This window comes from Gymnoscopelus braueri (genome assembly GCF_963280865.1).
Source record: "Gymnoscopelus braueri genome assembly, chromosome: 2".
Lineage (NCBI taxonomy): Eukaryota > Metazoa > Chordata > Actinopteri > Myctophiformes > Myctophidae > Gymnoscopelus > Gymnoscopelus braueri.
In genome coordinates, this window is record NC_137604.1 from 54,833,344 (window position 1) to 54,847,657 (window position 14,314).

At 41.2% G+C, this 14,314-nt stretch overlaps 2 protein-coding genes across 2 annotated transcripts; both read left to right on the forward strand.

Annotated features, from left to right (window-relative positions):
* Positions 1–4,257: 4,257 nt before the first annotated feature.
* Positions 4,258–5,456, forward strand: LOC308104431 (nucleoside diphosphate kinase homolog 7-like; the record flags this gene model as incomplete). Its single annotated transcript, XM_080454835.1, has 1 exon — positions 4,258–5,456. One exon carries the CDS (start codon positions 4,258–4,260, stop codon positions 5,392–5,394), a length of 1,137 nt encoding a protein of 378 aa, XP_080310961.1. The 3' UTR covers positions 5,395–5,456.
* A 1,434-nt stretch (positions 5,457–6,890) lies between these two features.
* Positions 6,891–14,229, forward strand: mrpl4 (mitochondrial ribosomal protein L4). The gene is made up of 9 exons (XM_080414605.1): positions 6,891–7,162; positions 9,140–9,221; positions 9,345–9,516; positions 10,209–10,260; positions 10,368–10,485; positions 11,316–11,422; positions 12,047–12,156; positions 13,101–13,174; positions 14,028–14,229. The coding sequence occupies exons 1-9, from the start codon at positions 7,115–7,117 to the stop codon at positions 14,171–14,173; spliced, it is 909 nt and encodes a 302-aa protein (XP_080270731.1). The 5' UTR covers positions 6,891–7,114; the 3' UTR covers positions 14,174–14,229.
* Positions 14,230–14,314: the final 85 nt, after the last annotated feature.

The window sequence follows — 14,314 nt, forward strand, 5'->3', positions numbered from 1 at the left end:
TAAATAGGCCCAAGACCAGGAAAAAGTCTTGTTTTAGCTGGTAGTCAATTTAGAAAGGTGCTCTTAGAGACTAAGTCTTGCCAAAAAAAAGCAATTTATCTGGATCCATGTCCATGTATCGATTCTCCACCTTCTCACCTGGATCCTGTGCTCACAACCCTTGTACACCTTGAGAAATCACTGAAAAGCTTTTCAAAGATTCCAGGTTCCATCCCTGGCTCCTCCTGTCTTTGAGCAAGACACTGAACCCCTACCTGCTCCCAATGAGCAGGTAGGGGTATTGTATTTGTGTTTCCTCTACCATTGGTGTGTGTATGTATGGGTGAATGTGAAGTACATTGTAAAGTGCTTTGAAGAGTCAGGAAGACTAGTAAGGTGCTATTTAAATGCAGTCCATTTACCATCATCGATCCCCGCATGATGCCCACTGACACTCTGATGTCATTCCCTGGTTTGATGAACATTTCTGGGATAAAAGCATTGCTTGCGGTGGCATCGCCTTCATTCTCAATGGTAAATCCTACACAAAATACACTGTGCTGATCGGATGCTTGTGGTTGTCCTCCTCCAAGAACCTGTTAGGATGTGATACTGTCTCCTACCCAGTGAGAAGGGCAAGGTATGTGCTTAAAGTACTCCTAGAAAGTACCATGACTAGTCTCAATACAGTGCTTGGGGAACTTGATGCCACGCACAGTGACCTAAAAGATACCGGTGCAGAGTTCTTCTTCGCATTGTATTGACAGACAAATATGATTCTGCACACAGTATACTGCATGTTCATCTGCAGGTCATGTTGTGGAAGGCTGCAGATCGGATCGAGCCACCTGCAGAGGAAAGAGACATCACTACATCCGGGTGGGAGGTTGCTAAAGGAGGGGCTGTCATGCCCACTGTTTACTCCCAGGCAATGGCTCCAGCTGCAGCTGTAGAGCATTGAAGGCATGCAGCAAAATAAACTGCAGATACCATTCTGTAAGACTGACTATGTAAGTGTGAAGGAGGAGAGGTCTACTACAACCCATTAAGAAGAAGGGGGGCCATAGCTGTAGAGAGGCCACCTGGGAAACAGAAGGTACCAGGTTCGATTCCCAGCCCTGACAATATGTCGGGTGTACATAAGCAAGACCCTTAATCCCTAACGACCTCATGTCTGACCACTTGAGCAGCAATAACCTTACTGAAGCAGAAGTCTGAATTTTGCCATGGTCTAAGATGAAGACAACGAAGATGAGGAGGCTGAAGGGAATAAGGAGAGAGAAGATGAAGAGAGTGAAAAAGACCATTGAGTGTTAGATTATGGTTCCAAGTGTACTCACTCATGCTCATTATGGTACCATTTTTATCTACTCATTCTGTGTCTCAAAGGAGGGCTGTGGACAGTTGCCTTTCATTTTTTTCATTTATTTCTTTATTAATGCGAGAACAATGGCTTCTATTATAGCATGCAAACTTTCCAGGAATATAAAGCCTGCAGTTTATATTAGCTTGGATTCCCCATCGATGTCACTGGTAGTCGTAGACAGGTTTCTGACAGAAATGGTACCATATTATCTCCCACCATATCCTTGAACTACTGCCATCTGATTGGAGGTTTAAGAGCATCGGGCTGGTGAGGGGAGTATAATGCCCAGGATCACTTAGAAAATTGGCACCGGGTGAAAAATAAGGGTTACAAAATCGTGGGATAAAAATTTTCGTTAAAAAAAAAAAAAAAAAAAAAGAGCATCGGGACAAGCACCAGCATAATGTCCAACAGTTTCTTCCCCAAACCATCAGAACCTTGAACGCTCACCATATACTGCCCCCAAAACCAAAACCAACATGAGATGAATAGCACCTTTGAATAGCATTGTACCTATATTGCACTTTGAATGCATTAGCACTTTCTTTCTTGTTTTTCTTTATTTTACTGCTGCTCTCTCTCTCTTAGATGTTTTTAATGTTATAACATGTCATAACAGAACTATCATAATAGTAATAATCACCATTTCTGTAGAGTGACTATTAGGTTTCATTTTTCATTTATTAGAACAAAACTGACATGTTATCAAGCATATATTATTATAATGGAGAAAAATGGGGCAAAAAAGTGCCAAAAATGCAATTCTGAGGTCAATGACCACTCAAGGTCACCAGAGGTCAATCTGAAAGTGCTTCCACGTCTGAAATCAAACCTTGGGGTATGTAGATGATATGCTGAAAGTTTCATGCTTCTTTCTTAAAATGCACAATACCTTCCATATAATGAGCTTAACTGCTGCACTATAACTGTGAGAGCAACCAGTGGAAATGTCTCCTCTGCACCATGTCTCTTACGTAGCAGTCATTTATCTCTCTAATAAAATCTGGATTTTTGCTTTTTAATACAAGGCAGGCCTTGAACATGCTATGGTAAATTATCTTCATCTTGAAATGTAAGATGTGAGATCTAATTACAAAAAAAGATAAATACCGAAAACAACAAAAACAGTGAGTGAATACATTAATTCAAGAAGTTAAATAAAACTAGGGCAACCACACTAACTAGACATTTTGGGTGACAGTTATGATACTATGTGGTATCGTGGACTACCACAGATGAATACATTTTCACTATCATCATAATGTCTCTGACTGTTCGACCATGTTGCTATGAGACGAGAACAGAGCGGTTTTGATGTGGATCTCTGACTTTGTGTAGCCAGCCTGTGACGTCAGCCATCTGTGACGTTGGCCATCCATCTGTGACATATCTATGATGTGACTCCAAATATGGGCATGGTTTCAACCCAGTCAGAGCCCCATTGACTTCCATTATAAAATTAAAGTTAAATATTTCAAAAAGTAAAATGCATGTGAACAATGTGGAGGTACTTCTGTGACTTACTGAGCCAGAGCCAGAGCCAGAAACAGACACACAGACAGACCGACTCTCTTATAGACAGCTACGGCTAGACTCCCATGGATTTATCCCATGGACTAAACACAGATGTTTCTCCTGTGTGTCACAGTGGTGTAGTGAAGCTAGTGGAGCTAGGTGACCACCAGTCCCACCAGTCCTCACCAGTCCCACCAGTCCTGGCTCTGGTCCAGTCCTCTGTCCTCCTTCTTTGATCTGTAGTCCACAGACATCTTGAAGGCTATCTATGAAATAAGTGAAAGTCAGCAGCAAGTCAAAGATGTCACCTGCTACTTCCTCTTTATGCTGTATTATGTAGCAGATTTATGAAGGTGGTCATACGGAAGCCAAGATTCTGCTCATCAGCTTTCTGCTCACGGTATTTCTCCAGCAGATCACAATATTCGCTGAAGATTGGTGTGTAGCTGTTGTAGGCCTACGTTTGTTTTCCTCTGAATTTTCAAACTCCAGTAGGATTTTGTCCATGAAGCTCTGCTGGAACTCCTCATCGATGCAATCCAGTCCTAATACATTCATTGCAAGAGAACTGTTTATGGAGGGTTATTGTTGTTCATAATTTGACTGAGAAGGAGATGCCGCAGGAGCAATTTTGATCTGCTTGAGGGTTCTTCAGTATTTGGAAGGAGGAGCGGATCAGCTCCTGGCTAAAGTCCAGGGTGGCTCCTTTCACAAACTCCAGGCTGTCCTGATCCACAAGCACTCCCACTCCTTCCTGCTCCAACAATCTGTCATCCTCTGCTATGCTACTACATATTGAAAAGTTATACTGGAATCCAGAACAGCCTCCTCCCTCCACTTGGATCCTCAGATACTCTCCCTTCTCCAGTATCTCCTTCAGTCTCCGAACACATGCTTCACTGAGGTGGACTTTATCTTCAGATGGAGTTGACGCCACTGGTTTCTCCTGGCCTGAGGTACTGTTGAAGCACTGAAGACCAGCTGTGTAGGCAGGGTATGGGCTTTGGGGACGCCATTGCAATTGTTGTCTCTCGCAGATATTGTGGAAAGACACAGAAGCCCCCCTAGCAATATTCAGTGCTCTTGTCCTTGATGCAGTTATCATTGCTGCTCTCAGGAATGACATCATCGTGTGTCTCTCCCTCCTTCCATGGGCCTTTTTAAATCCCAACTCGGCTTTCAGAGGGAGGTGGCCTGCCGGTCTCCCATTGGTCAGCCAAAGGCTGATGATGTCAGTTGTAAACGTTGAGGGTCAGGTGAACTTCAATGTTTACACCTGACGTCATCAGCCTTTGGCCATGGTTATAAATTGTTGTGGTAGGCAAGTGGGGTGCAGAACCTGGTGCCCATCAAGTTAATGAAGGTGAGCGTAATTCTCATATGAATGGGTGAATGCAATGGATGAACGCTATGCTTTCCTTGCGGAGTGGTTTGACCCCTATCCGTCTCTCATGCTGCGTTACCAACTGATGTACTACCCAAGAGATGGCACAGTGGAAATGTTTGATTTGAGAAACCGGCGGCTCTTTTTGAAAAGGACCAGATGTGAAAACATTAATCAGTCGGATCTGTATATTGGGAATCGGGTAATTGTGTGCTCCCGGCAGCTCAATCTGGTCGGATACGGAGACCTGTACACAGAAAACATCCTCGACAGCCAAAAAGAAAGAACTCTCGCAATGATAAAACCGGACGCGTGTACCAAGATAGGACACATCATTGAGATGATATACACCACCGACTTGATTGTGACCAAAGCCAAGATGACCAAGCTGACAGGGGGACAAGCAGCAGACTTTTATATGGAAGAAGAATCGAAACCTTACTCCACCTTTCTACACGTGGCGCAGCACGTGTCCTCGGGCCCTGTGATTGTCATGGAGCTCATGGGCGAGCAGGCCATAACAATCTGGAGGAGAATGCTGGGACCAACGGAACCGTCTACGGCACAGGGCGAGGCTCCGCATAGCATCCGTGCCCAGTTCGGAACAGATAGCGTCCAGAACGCAGCACATGGCTCTCACTCGTACAATGCAGCAGCGAGAGAACTTCAGTTTTTCTTCCCATCCCCTCCGGCTCGCGGCCCCTCAAATACAACAACATTTATGGATTGCACGTGCTGCATCATTAAACCCCACGCCATGTCAGAACGCCTGGCCGGGAAGATACTGAAGTCCATCACTGCGGCTGGATTTGAGATCTCCGCTCTCCAGATGTTCAATATTGGCCGTGTCAATGCAGAGGAATTCTATGAAGTTTACCAAGGGGTTGTGAAAGAAAACACATACAGTAGTATGGTAAATGAGTTATGTTCTGGACCCTGCATGGTCATGGAGATCCGTGGCATGGGCTCACCGAAAACATTCCGGGAATTCTGTGGACCGGTAGATCCGGAGGTCGGACGGATCCTACGTCCGACCTCGTTGCGCGCGCTTTATGGCAAAGACACAGTGCACAATGCTGTCCACTGTACAGACATCCCTGAAGACGGAGTGTTGGAGGTGCAATACTTCTTCAAGATTTTGGCTGGGTGACTTGAATTTACAGTATATTGACTGTAACACACGCAAGTTGTACATAATGTCGTCGTATTTTCACGTGCATTCAAAAACATCAGGCTTTTCTGTCACACCAACAACGTTTCACTCCTTGTTCTTGTACGAGTGAGTGACAAATAAACCTCTGAATATTTGAATCAGATTAAATGAAGTGACAAGAGAAAGAAACTATACAAAAACTAGTCATATTGGGAATGACAGCAAGAGCGTCCGCTTAGGAAATGGAAGGTTCCTGGTTTGATCCCCGGCTCTCCCTGTATTAGTGTCGAAGTGCCCCTGAGCAAGGCCCTAACTGCTCCTGATAAGAGCAGGTTTGTGCCTTGCATTTCCTCTGCCGTCGGTGTGTGAATGGGTGAATGTAGGCTAATGCACATTGTAAAGCGCTTTGAATAAAGGCGCTATATAAAAATCATGTTGGATCTCGGGATCCACATAGAAATGGCTAATGTGGATGTTGGACTTGCATGGCTCCAATAGGGATCTCGGACCAGCCTTTGACAATGTGGGATCACAGGCCCATTCAATATTTTTAAAAGTACAAAACAAGTGCTATAATAATAATAATAATAATAATAATAATAATAATAATAATAATAATAATAATAATAATAATAATAATAATAATAATAATAATAATTAATATTCAAAATTAATTGACTCCCTTGGTGTACTGGCAGTGTGCACAAGAAGCTTGACAGTGATTGGTGTAGTGGTTTGTAAGATTATCCACAGACAGACAGACAGACAGACAGACAGACAGACAGACACACACACACACACACACACACACACACACACACACACACACACACACACAGAGGCGAAAACATAATCCCCCCGCCCTTCGGCCTGGTGGAGATAACTATGTACAGTGACCACCCTATACACCCTATCGTGATCCCATTCACGACATTTTCCAGAGGCTTGTAATAATCCAAGTCAAGTCGTCACCTAGTTTATATAGCCTAATAGTACAAAACAACAGGAGCTGACCCAAAGTGCTTTCCAATAGACAGATGACAAAAAACTAAAACAAACTAATAACCATGTAATCAATAAAAGCAAGAATAAAGTGTAAAAACACATAAATCACAATACAATTATAGAAATAAAACAACTATGTCATAAATGTAAAAAGTGAAAAACTGAATAAAACAAACAACTTACAACAGATTAAAATAAAATACAATCAAAACAAATCCATTGAGTGGACTTGACAAGCAAACCCCACAGGGCAACCTCAGACTGAACTATTGTAAAAGCAAGAGAAGAAATGCAGTTCTTTACATTTAAATTTCCACTTACTGTATGTCACAATGTTCAAAAATCTCCAGCATTATTTATGACTCTTTTTTTCTCCTTTATTTTTTCTTATTTTTTTTCTCAGGTGACTTAATTGAATCTGGTTGTGAACTTGTGACTGAAACAAATAACTGGGAGGACACTGGAAAACAAATTTCATTTTGTTGCGCTGTGATACTGTTATGATCCAGTAGATGGTGACAATATAAAGCTCATGAATGCCAACAGCTGTAGGAAGAAGCAGGCGAAGACGTCATCAATCGTGCGACAAACAGTGAAAACCTACATCCACACATGACCTTTCTAGAAGCTGCACTGTAATTATTATTAAAATGATTTTCTAGACTATTATTATGATCTAAGAAGACTCTTCGGTCGTGAGACTCAATAAAAAATGCTTCGCTTGTCTATAATATCCTGTGGCAGAGGCATCGCTAGAAGGGTGAGTACTGTTGGATAACACGTTAAACCAGATACCATGCCACCAGAATGTATATCTATGCTACCAACAGACATCAAAAAGTGTGACTCCTCACCCTCCTTCAAAACCACCATAAAAGAGCACTTGTAACAATTTGAAACTTTCCCCTGTAAAAGTCAAAACCGTTTTTATGATGTTCTGCATAATGTCTGTCTGTCATTAAATGTCACTATGAATTGAGTACAAAGGACCCCAATGGAAACAAGCCAATGGCTTTCTTGGGGTTTTTAAATTCCTATTTGCTGAACTGTACTTTCATGTGCTTTTTTATGCAAACGTCTAATAAAGTATTCAATCAATCAAATAACACTAGCCGAAAGCAACTCTTAGATGCTATTTTTAATATCTGGCATCTAGAGTTGCAATACCAACCCTTAACAGCCCCAGCATCTGATTGTATAAAATAACGTTAAACTCACCAACATTGCAGCTCTACGGAAAGCTTGGCTTAGCATCTTTCTATCTGCAAAGTCTTTGTTTCATAAAAATCCATCATAGATCATGTTATGAGCTCCTTTCTGTCAAGAAAGAGCGCTTCCAAACACTTAAAAAATAATCACCTGCATGGAATTTATTGACAGAAAGTGGATTTTGATGAAACAAAAACTTGGCATTGCAGCTCTAGATTCCAGATATTAAAAATAGCATCTGAGTTGCTTGTGCTACCATGCCACCAAAATGTGGAATGCCCTACCAACAGACATAACAAAGTGTGACTCCTTATTACTCTCCTTCAAAACCACCATAAAAGAGCACCTGATGTCTGCAATTTGTAACCGGTCATAGAAAAGTCTAAGCTTAACACCAGAAATGCCCCCCCATATTTACTAGTGTACATATACGTGTTATTGCTACTAGTGTTGATGATGTCTTGTTCAGCTTTGTCCCTATTTTGGGACGCCAATTTTTTTTTTTCTCCATCAAATATCTACACGCAGATCTACAAGCTCACAACAAGTCACAAGCTTGTAGGTCTGCTTTTATTGAACATTTTTCAATAAGTGGTTATGGGGAGTGGCTGATATCTGCTCTATGCATTTAAGTGCTGGGATTCATCTCGTTGGCCTTCTCTCATTTTGTGATGAGTTGTGTGTTGGACTTACTCACTCGATAATGTATGTATGTAGTTTCACATACACTTGAAAGTTCTGACAGAAAAACGTGCATTTAGTAAAACATATATGTGCACTTTTCCACTAGATTAATTTCACACGGGCAGCATTCTCTGTATGTGACAGGATGACATTCACAGCAACTCTAAACACGAGGTGAACTTCCTTCAACCAGCACATACAGTGCATTGTGGTTGATGCTGAGTAATTATAATTGCACCTAGCTCTGGTCCATAGCGTTAGGGAGAACTCCTCTCCTAACAGTATGGACCAGAGCTAAATTGCACCCTACATAGACTGTTGTCTGTGAATCTGGTGGAAAAGCGTTTTAATAAATACATTTTCTGCACGAAATTTCAATTGATTATGTTACTACTAGTGGATAAGACGTTTGGCTTTAGTGTCCCTTCCCCACGGGAGACCTGGGTTTCGAATGTAGGGGAGTTACAAGTACATGACTAGAGCTGACATACCAAGTCACAGCAATTATTTATTGGGTGAGTACACAGAGAGCGCTACAAATTAGAATGCAGACAAGATGAATCCCTCTATGAAATTACACCTGAGTTTTCTATGGCCGTATATAAAGAACACATTGATTGATTGAATATTTTATTAGACAGAAATGTAAAACAGCACGAGTAGAGTCAAACAGTTTGTCTAAAAGGATGACACCAAAAAAGTCCTTGCGGTCTTGTTTCCATTGGGGTTCTATGTATTCAATTCATCAACATATAAAAAAAATAGCACCAAATATACAATGTATTCTATTTGATCCACCATCCTAGGCTAGTTCTACGTCTAAATGAAAGCATTTCTCCCTCAGCTCTCCTCGTCGTTCGCCGGAGAGAACGCGGTCCCGTCCAACCTGCTCATCCCCCCGAATCTCGTGGATCCTTCGAGAACAAGTAAAGGCTCTTTCTCTCCCAACAGTTATTCAAACAATCACAAAAAAAAACACGTTATTATGACACATTACACTTTTGATAAGAGTTTAATTCAGTTTGGTCTTAATGTTTTTTCCTTTGCAGAAAGAGCCCCGCCCCCTCTAGATTGTAGCCTCCCTCTCTTGAGACGGTGCGATGAGGCGATCCCGTCTCACCTGAGCCCGCTACGGACCTGGGTGGACAGCCTGGAGACGCAGGACGGTGAAGCTGTGGGTTTGGCTCAACTCCATCCCGATGTCTTTGCGGTGCCTGCCAGGTAAAGCCCATACCAGTGGCTCTTAACCCAATTAACCCATTCAATCCGGGAACGCATCTCTGTCATTTTAGATTTCTTTGGCTATTCAAAAATAGCAGATATACAAGCTTGTAGATCTGCTATTTTTGAAAGATCGTGAACATTTTGTGAAAATGTTTGAATATATATATATTTTTTTTAAGCAAACATTTGTAACTGTCAAATGTCCCAACAAATGTCTTCATTTTTCAGTGGTTCTCAAACTTTTTCATGACAAGGACCACCCAAAATGATATGTATTTGGCCGCTGACCCCCCATCTCAAAATATTTAGTTCAAGGGACCCCCCAGAAGCAAAGCTTTGAGTGAAAAAAATGCTTTAAAAACATATATATTCAAAGATTTGCACACATTTTCTCAAAAATAGCAGATCTACAAGCTCATAGCTAAAATATAGTATAAAATAATGGTGGTTTATGTGGTTACACAGATGCGTTCCCGGTTTAAATGGGTTAAAACCGGTAAAGCATCTGTGTCATTTTAGATTTGAGCTATACCGTATATATATATATATATAGCAACATACATTTTTCAGAACACTCTTAGGATTTAGAACAGTGGTTCTCAAAAATAGCAGATATACAAGCTCACAGCGCGTCACTTACAAGCTGAAGATGACATAAATCAAATAATGTTCTCTTATCCCCCCATTAGGCTTGACATTCTCTACGAAGTTGAAATGTGGCAAAGAAAATATCAGAGAATTGTAAGTTATTTGTGATAAACGTTTTAAAGTTATGAAATATGTTGCTGTCAATCAATATACATTAAACTACTCTTGCCTTGTATTACATTCTTCTTTGAATCCCCCAGAGCCATGCTAACACAAAGGTCAGGGCAGAGGTCAGGGGTGGCGGTAAGAAACCGTGGAGACAGAAGGGAAGCGGACGCGCTCGTCACGGAAGTATCAGATCTCCTTTATGGAAAGGAGGTACGATGAAGCATGAAATACAGTAATGATGACTGTTAATTTAATGATGATGATTGTATTCATTTAACTCAAAGTGTACATTTGATACCGTTTGTACACTTATTTAATACAGCTAAATTCACCAGCAGCACCTTGAAACAGGACCATGATGTACAGTACACCATTGGGGATATACTTTGTTATCATTAAAAGAGAGATATAAGCTAGGCACACGTCTACGTACAGTATATTCATGTTGTATTTGTCCCTGGAGTTAATAGAAAGTAAACAATCCCAGAAAGTACAAGATAAGGTGTATTTTCGATCAATTACACACCCCATGGAGCCTTGAATTATTTTTTTGTTTTTTGTCACATTCCTAAGTCAATAATTTGATGACCGGCGGAGTCTCCGGTAGGGGACTCAATGGAGACTCTTTGAGTCTCCTACCGGACACGCCGCCGGTCATCAAATTATTGGCTTAGGAATGCGACAAAACCCAAAAAATCTCCATGAATTCAAGGTAATCGATCCCGTGTGGGAAATTCAGTCACCAGAGGGCAGCACAGCAGTTAAGATACAGTTACATGGCAAGAGAAAGACAAAGAAGTACTGTAAGCAGGGTTAAAAACATCACACGCAAAAGAAAAAAAACTTCAATAATGAACAATAGTATATACATCAGTTATACACCCTCAACAAAAGCTTGCATTATGCAGTGCAAAAGAAATAATAAGAGTACACACAGTAACCATGTCAAGGGATACTTAAAACGTCAACCTTAAACGACACTTCATATAAGTGTCCTGTACTGTAATGAACCGTTGTAACAGGATGATTGTATATTTCAGGTGGGGTCGCTCATGGACCAAGAGGTCCGACCAGTTACTATTACATGTTGCCTATGAAGATGCGTGTGCAGGGACTGAAGGTAGCTCTCAGCTCCAAGCTGACTCAGGTAACTGGAATGCTTTTAACAAAAACCATTCATTTGTGATGCTCATCTAAATACAAGCTTTTATTTTTCATTAGAATGAGAAGCCTGGGCATGGATTAAAGTTCTTGGTCTGATTTCAGTCATTTGGATTCCATATGAAGCCAGCATGTCTTCTATGGAAGCATGTTGCGCAGCGTACATAGGCTATTTCCGGTCATTATTTTAAGATTAGAGCATTTGAAGTGGTCAAACTAGCTAGTACAGAAGCATCTTCCATACAATCTTAATAGTCTTGGATATTTCATATAAAAGCAAAAGGTTAAAGCCTGGCAGGAACAATATTACTAAAACATAATCGTGTTAATCGTTTAGGAATCAGCACTAGTGTGGTGGGGGGGCTCCTTTCACACCGTTTCAAAAATTGCGCGTTAGGATTTGGTCATACAAACATTTTCAGTCATGAGATTTTATTGTGCTTTAATCCATGGGCCTGGGGCTGTATGTCTATGTATAGGTTCAGAAGAACATCTACTTTTCAAAATGACACACGCACACAAACTCTCTCTAATTTAGATGGTGTCTCATGCAAAATGATTCCAAGCTGCTTTAAAAATATATATATTTGGATGTGTATTATTATTCCAGGATTACCTCCATGTTGTGGACTCCCTGAACATTCCCACTCCTGACTCACAGTACCTCATGGATCTGATCAGAGACAGACACTGGGGAGAATCTGTGCTAATAGTAGATGTGTAAGTATCAATACTTTAACCTTTTATTTATCTAGGGTAGCCTCACTGAGCACAAATGTCCTGCTTCACACTTGCATACATTCTCACCTAGGAGAATGTGTGTATAACACAGTCTTAAGTCCAAATTATACTTTCCGCGTAGATGCGAAGATACGCATGGTGTCCATTTCATCAGCAACTGTCCACGCAGACATCCGGGTGCTTCCCAGATTTTGTGACCATGCATACTTTAATATGTGGTTGCTGACTGCACATGCACAAGAAGAAAAAAAGTTGCTCTTTTTGAGGAGTTGAGGAGATCTCTCACTACCCACTGTGGTTATAAGCATGTGTCAATAATGGACTTGAACTCAAAGCAATGTTTATTAGATGGTATACAAGTAAAAATCCCCCAGAAAAATAAGCCACAAAAAGGTCACAGTACTTTTACTCACACGGTCCAATATAAAGTGACGATCTTCCATAATGTATTACATATTCATCAGCTGCTCCAGCTCACATCTGCATCAGTCTCAAAGATGCCCTCTGTGGGTACAAAATGACAGCAATCCATTGTGGCAACAGAGAACTTTAAGCCCTGTGGTTATCGAGTGTTGCTCACTCACTTCCCCAGCCAGTTCAGGCTGGGTATGAAACCGTCGACCTTCTGTCTACAAGCATGCTTCTCTAACCTTTAGTATAACTTAAAAATCCCCTATATAAACACTATCACAATTAAAATGTTCACAATACTGAATCAATTCTCAGGCATGTTGTTTTGATTTTAATTAATAGGTTGCACCAGCTGCTGTCAAGGTTCCTAACTATGAGGTTCCTGCTAATTGAAATGTCCAGTGTATCTGGCAGGATATTTTATTTATTATTATTTTATTTATGTAAATGAAGTCAGTTTTTAAAAGTGGATCTCCCATCCTTTAACCTTTTTTGTTTCTGTGTGCCTTTAGGGGTGAAGAGTTTCCTGAAAACATGCTTCAAGCCACAGCAGGTCTCAAGTCTGTGAATATCATTCCAGCAATTGGTAAGGTTACACCTGGCAGAAAGTATTTAAAAGGATACATTATAAAGTATAGACAAAGTAAGGTTTTCCCTGAAAGTTCAAGACGTCATTATGGAGCATAAGTTACTCTAGTCTTGCGTAGACAGATGATCGGAGAGCTCCACTGGGTAGAAACAATTTGGAAATGTTGTAAAAACAAACTGCATTGCAGAACCAACTTAGGGTGCTCCTTCATATTGGGAGTGGGACGGTATCAGGATTGGTTTTCAAAGCGGTAGTTTGTTAGCCATCATTGTTCTGTTCTAGCCCATTCATTAAATTAAGCTTTCCCCAGACATTTCGGTAGGTGGAGATTTCTGATCGTCTAGCCTCGGAAACCCATGCTTTTTTTTTTGTTACAAAAGAAAAAAAGCCTGGGGGAGCCATGCAGGAACGATGGTCTTAGACCTTGTTATCTCCTAACCAATCAGAGTGCAGAGGGGCGTCGCTCTAAATTTGGTGACGTCAGCGTGCTCCGTGCACAGGCTGGGGGGGGAGGGGAGGGGAGGCGGGGACATAGATTGGTGAAGCAATAGGAAGCCACGCACAAATCCGGGCGGCTGTGTTTGGCTCCGCCTTTCAAGACCATCGATTGAGCTCGTAGCCTCAGGCTACTGATCGTCTGGCTATGCAGGACTAAGTCGTCCTTGAGTACCTGCAAATTGTTCACAACCAAAATGTATCCCCTGTTGACTGTCAAATAATAATATAACCTGTGGCACCAGTATTATTATAAGTAATATCTCCACTTAACAAAAGGAAATGCACAATATTTCTATGTTTTCCTATAATCAAATAACAGCCCTCAACAGCAAACGATTATTTTCTTTTCCAGGCCTGAATGTCCACAGCATGCTGAAGCACGAGTCTATCATCCTCACCCTGGAAACAGTCAAATTTTTGGAAAACAAACTGCTTTGGCACGACCAACGTTATTCGCCTGTGTACCCGTATAAGTTGCCCTACTCTGACCTCCCATAGGACCGCCCAGAAAGGTCAACATGTACATTTATATTCATCAACACCTCAATTGGTTTCATGTCTTTATTTGTAACACAAACTTGTCAATAAATAAATGTCAATGATAAAAATAGATTTCATGTAGTCATTAATCTAAGTCTA

Excerpts from the sequence above, each read along its gene's own strand:
- mrpl4 (XM_080414605.1), top strand. The coding sequence starts at position 7,115 with ATGCTTCGCTTGTCTATAATATCCTGTGGCAGAGGCATCGCTAGAAGG. Across the intron at positions 10,486-11,315 it reads ATCTCCTTTATGGAAAGGAG|GTGGGGTCGCTCATGGACCA; the intron begins GTACGATGAAGC and ends TGTATATTTCAG. Across the intron at positions 13,175-14,027 it reads GAATATCATTCCAGCAATTG|GCCTGAATGTCCACAGCATG; the intron begins GTAAGGTTACAC and ends TTTCTTTTCCAG.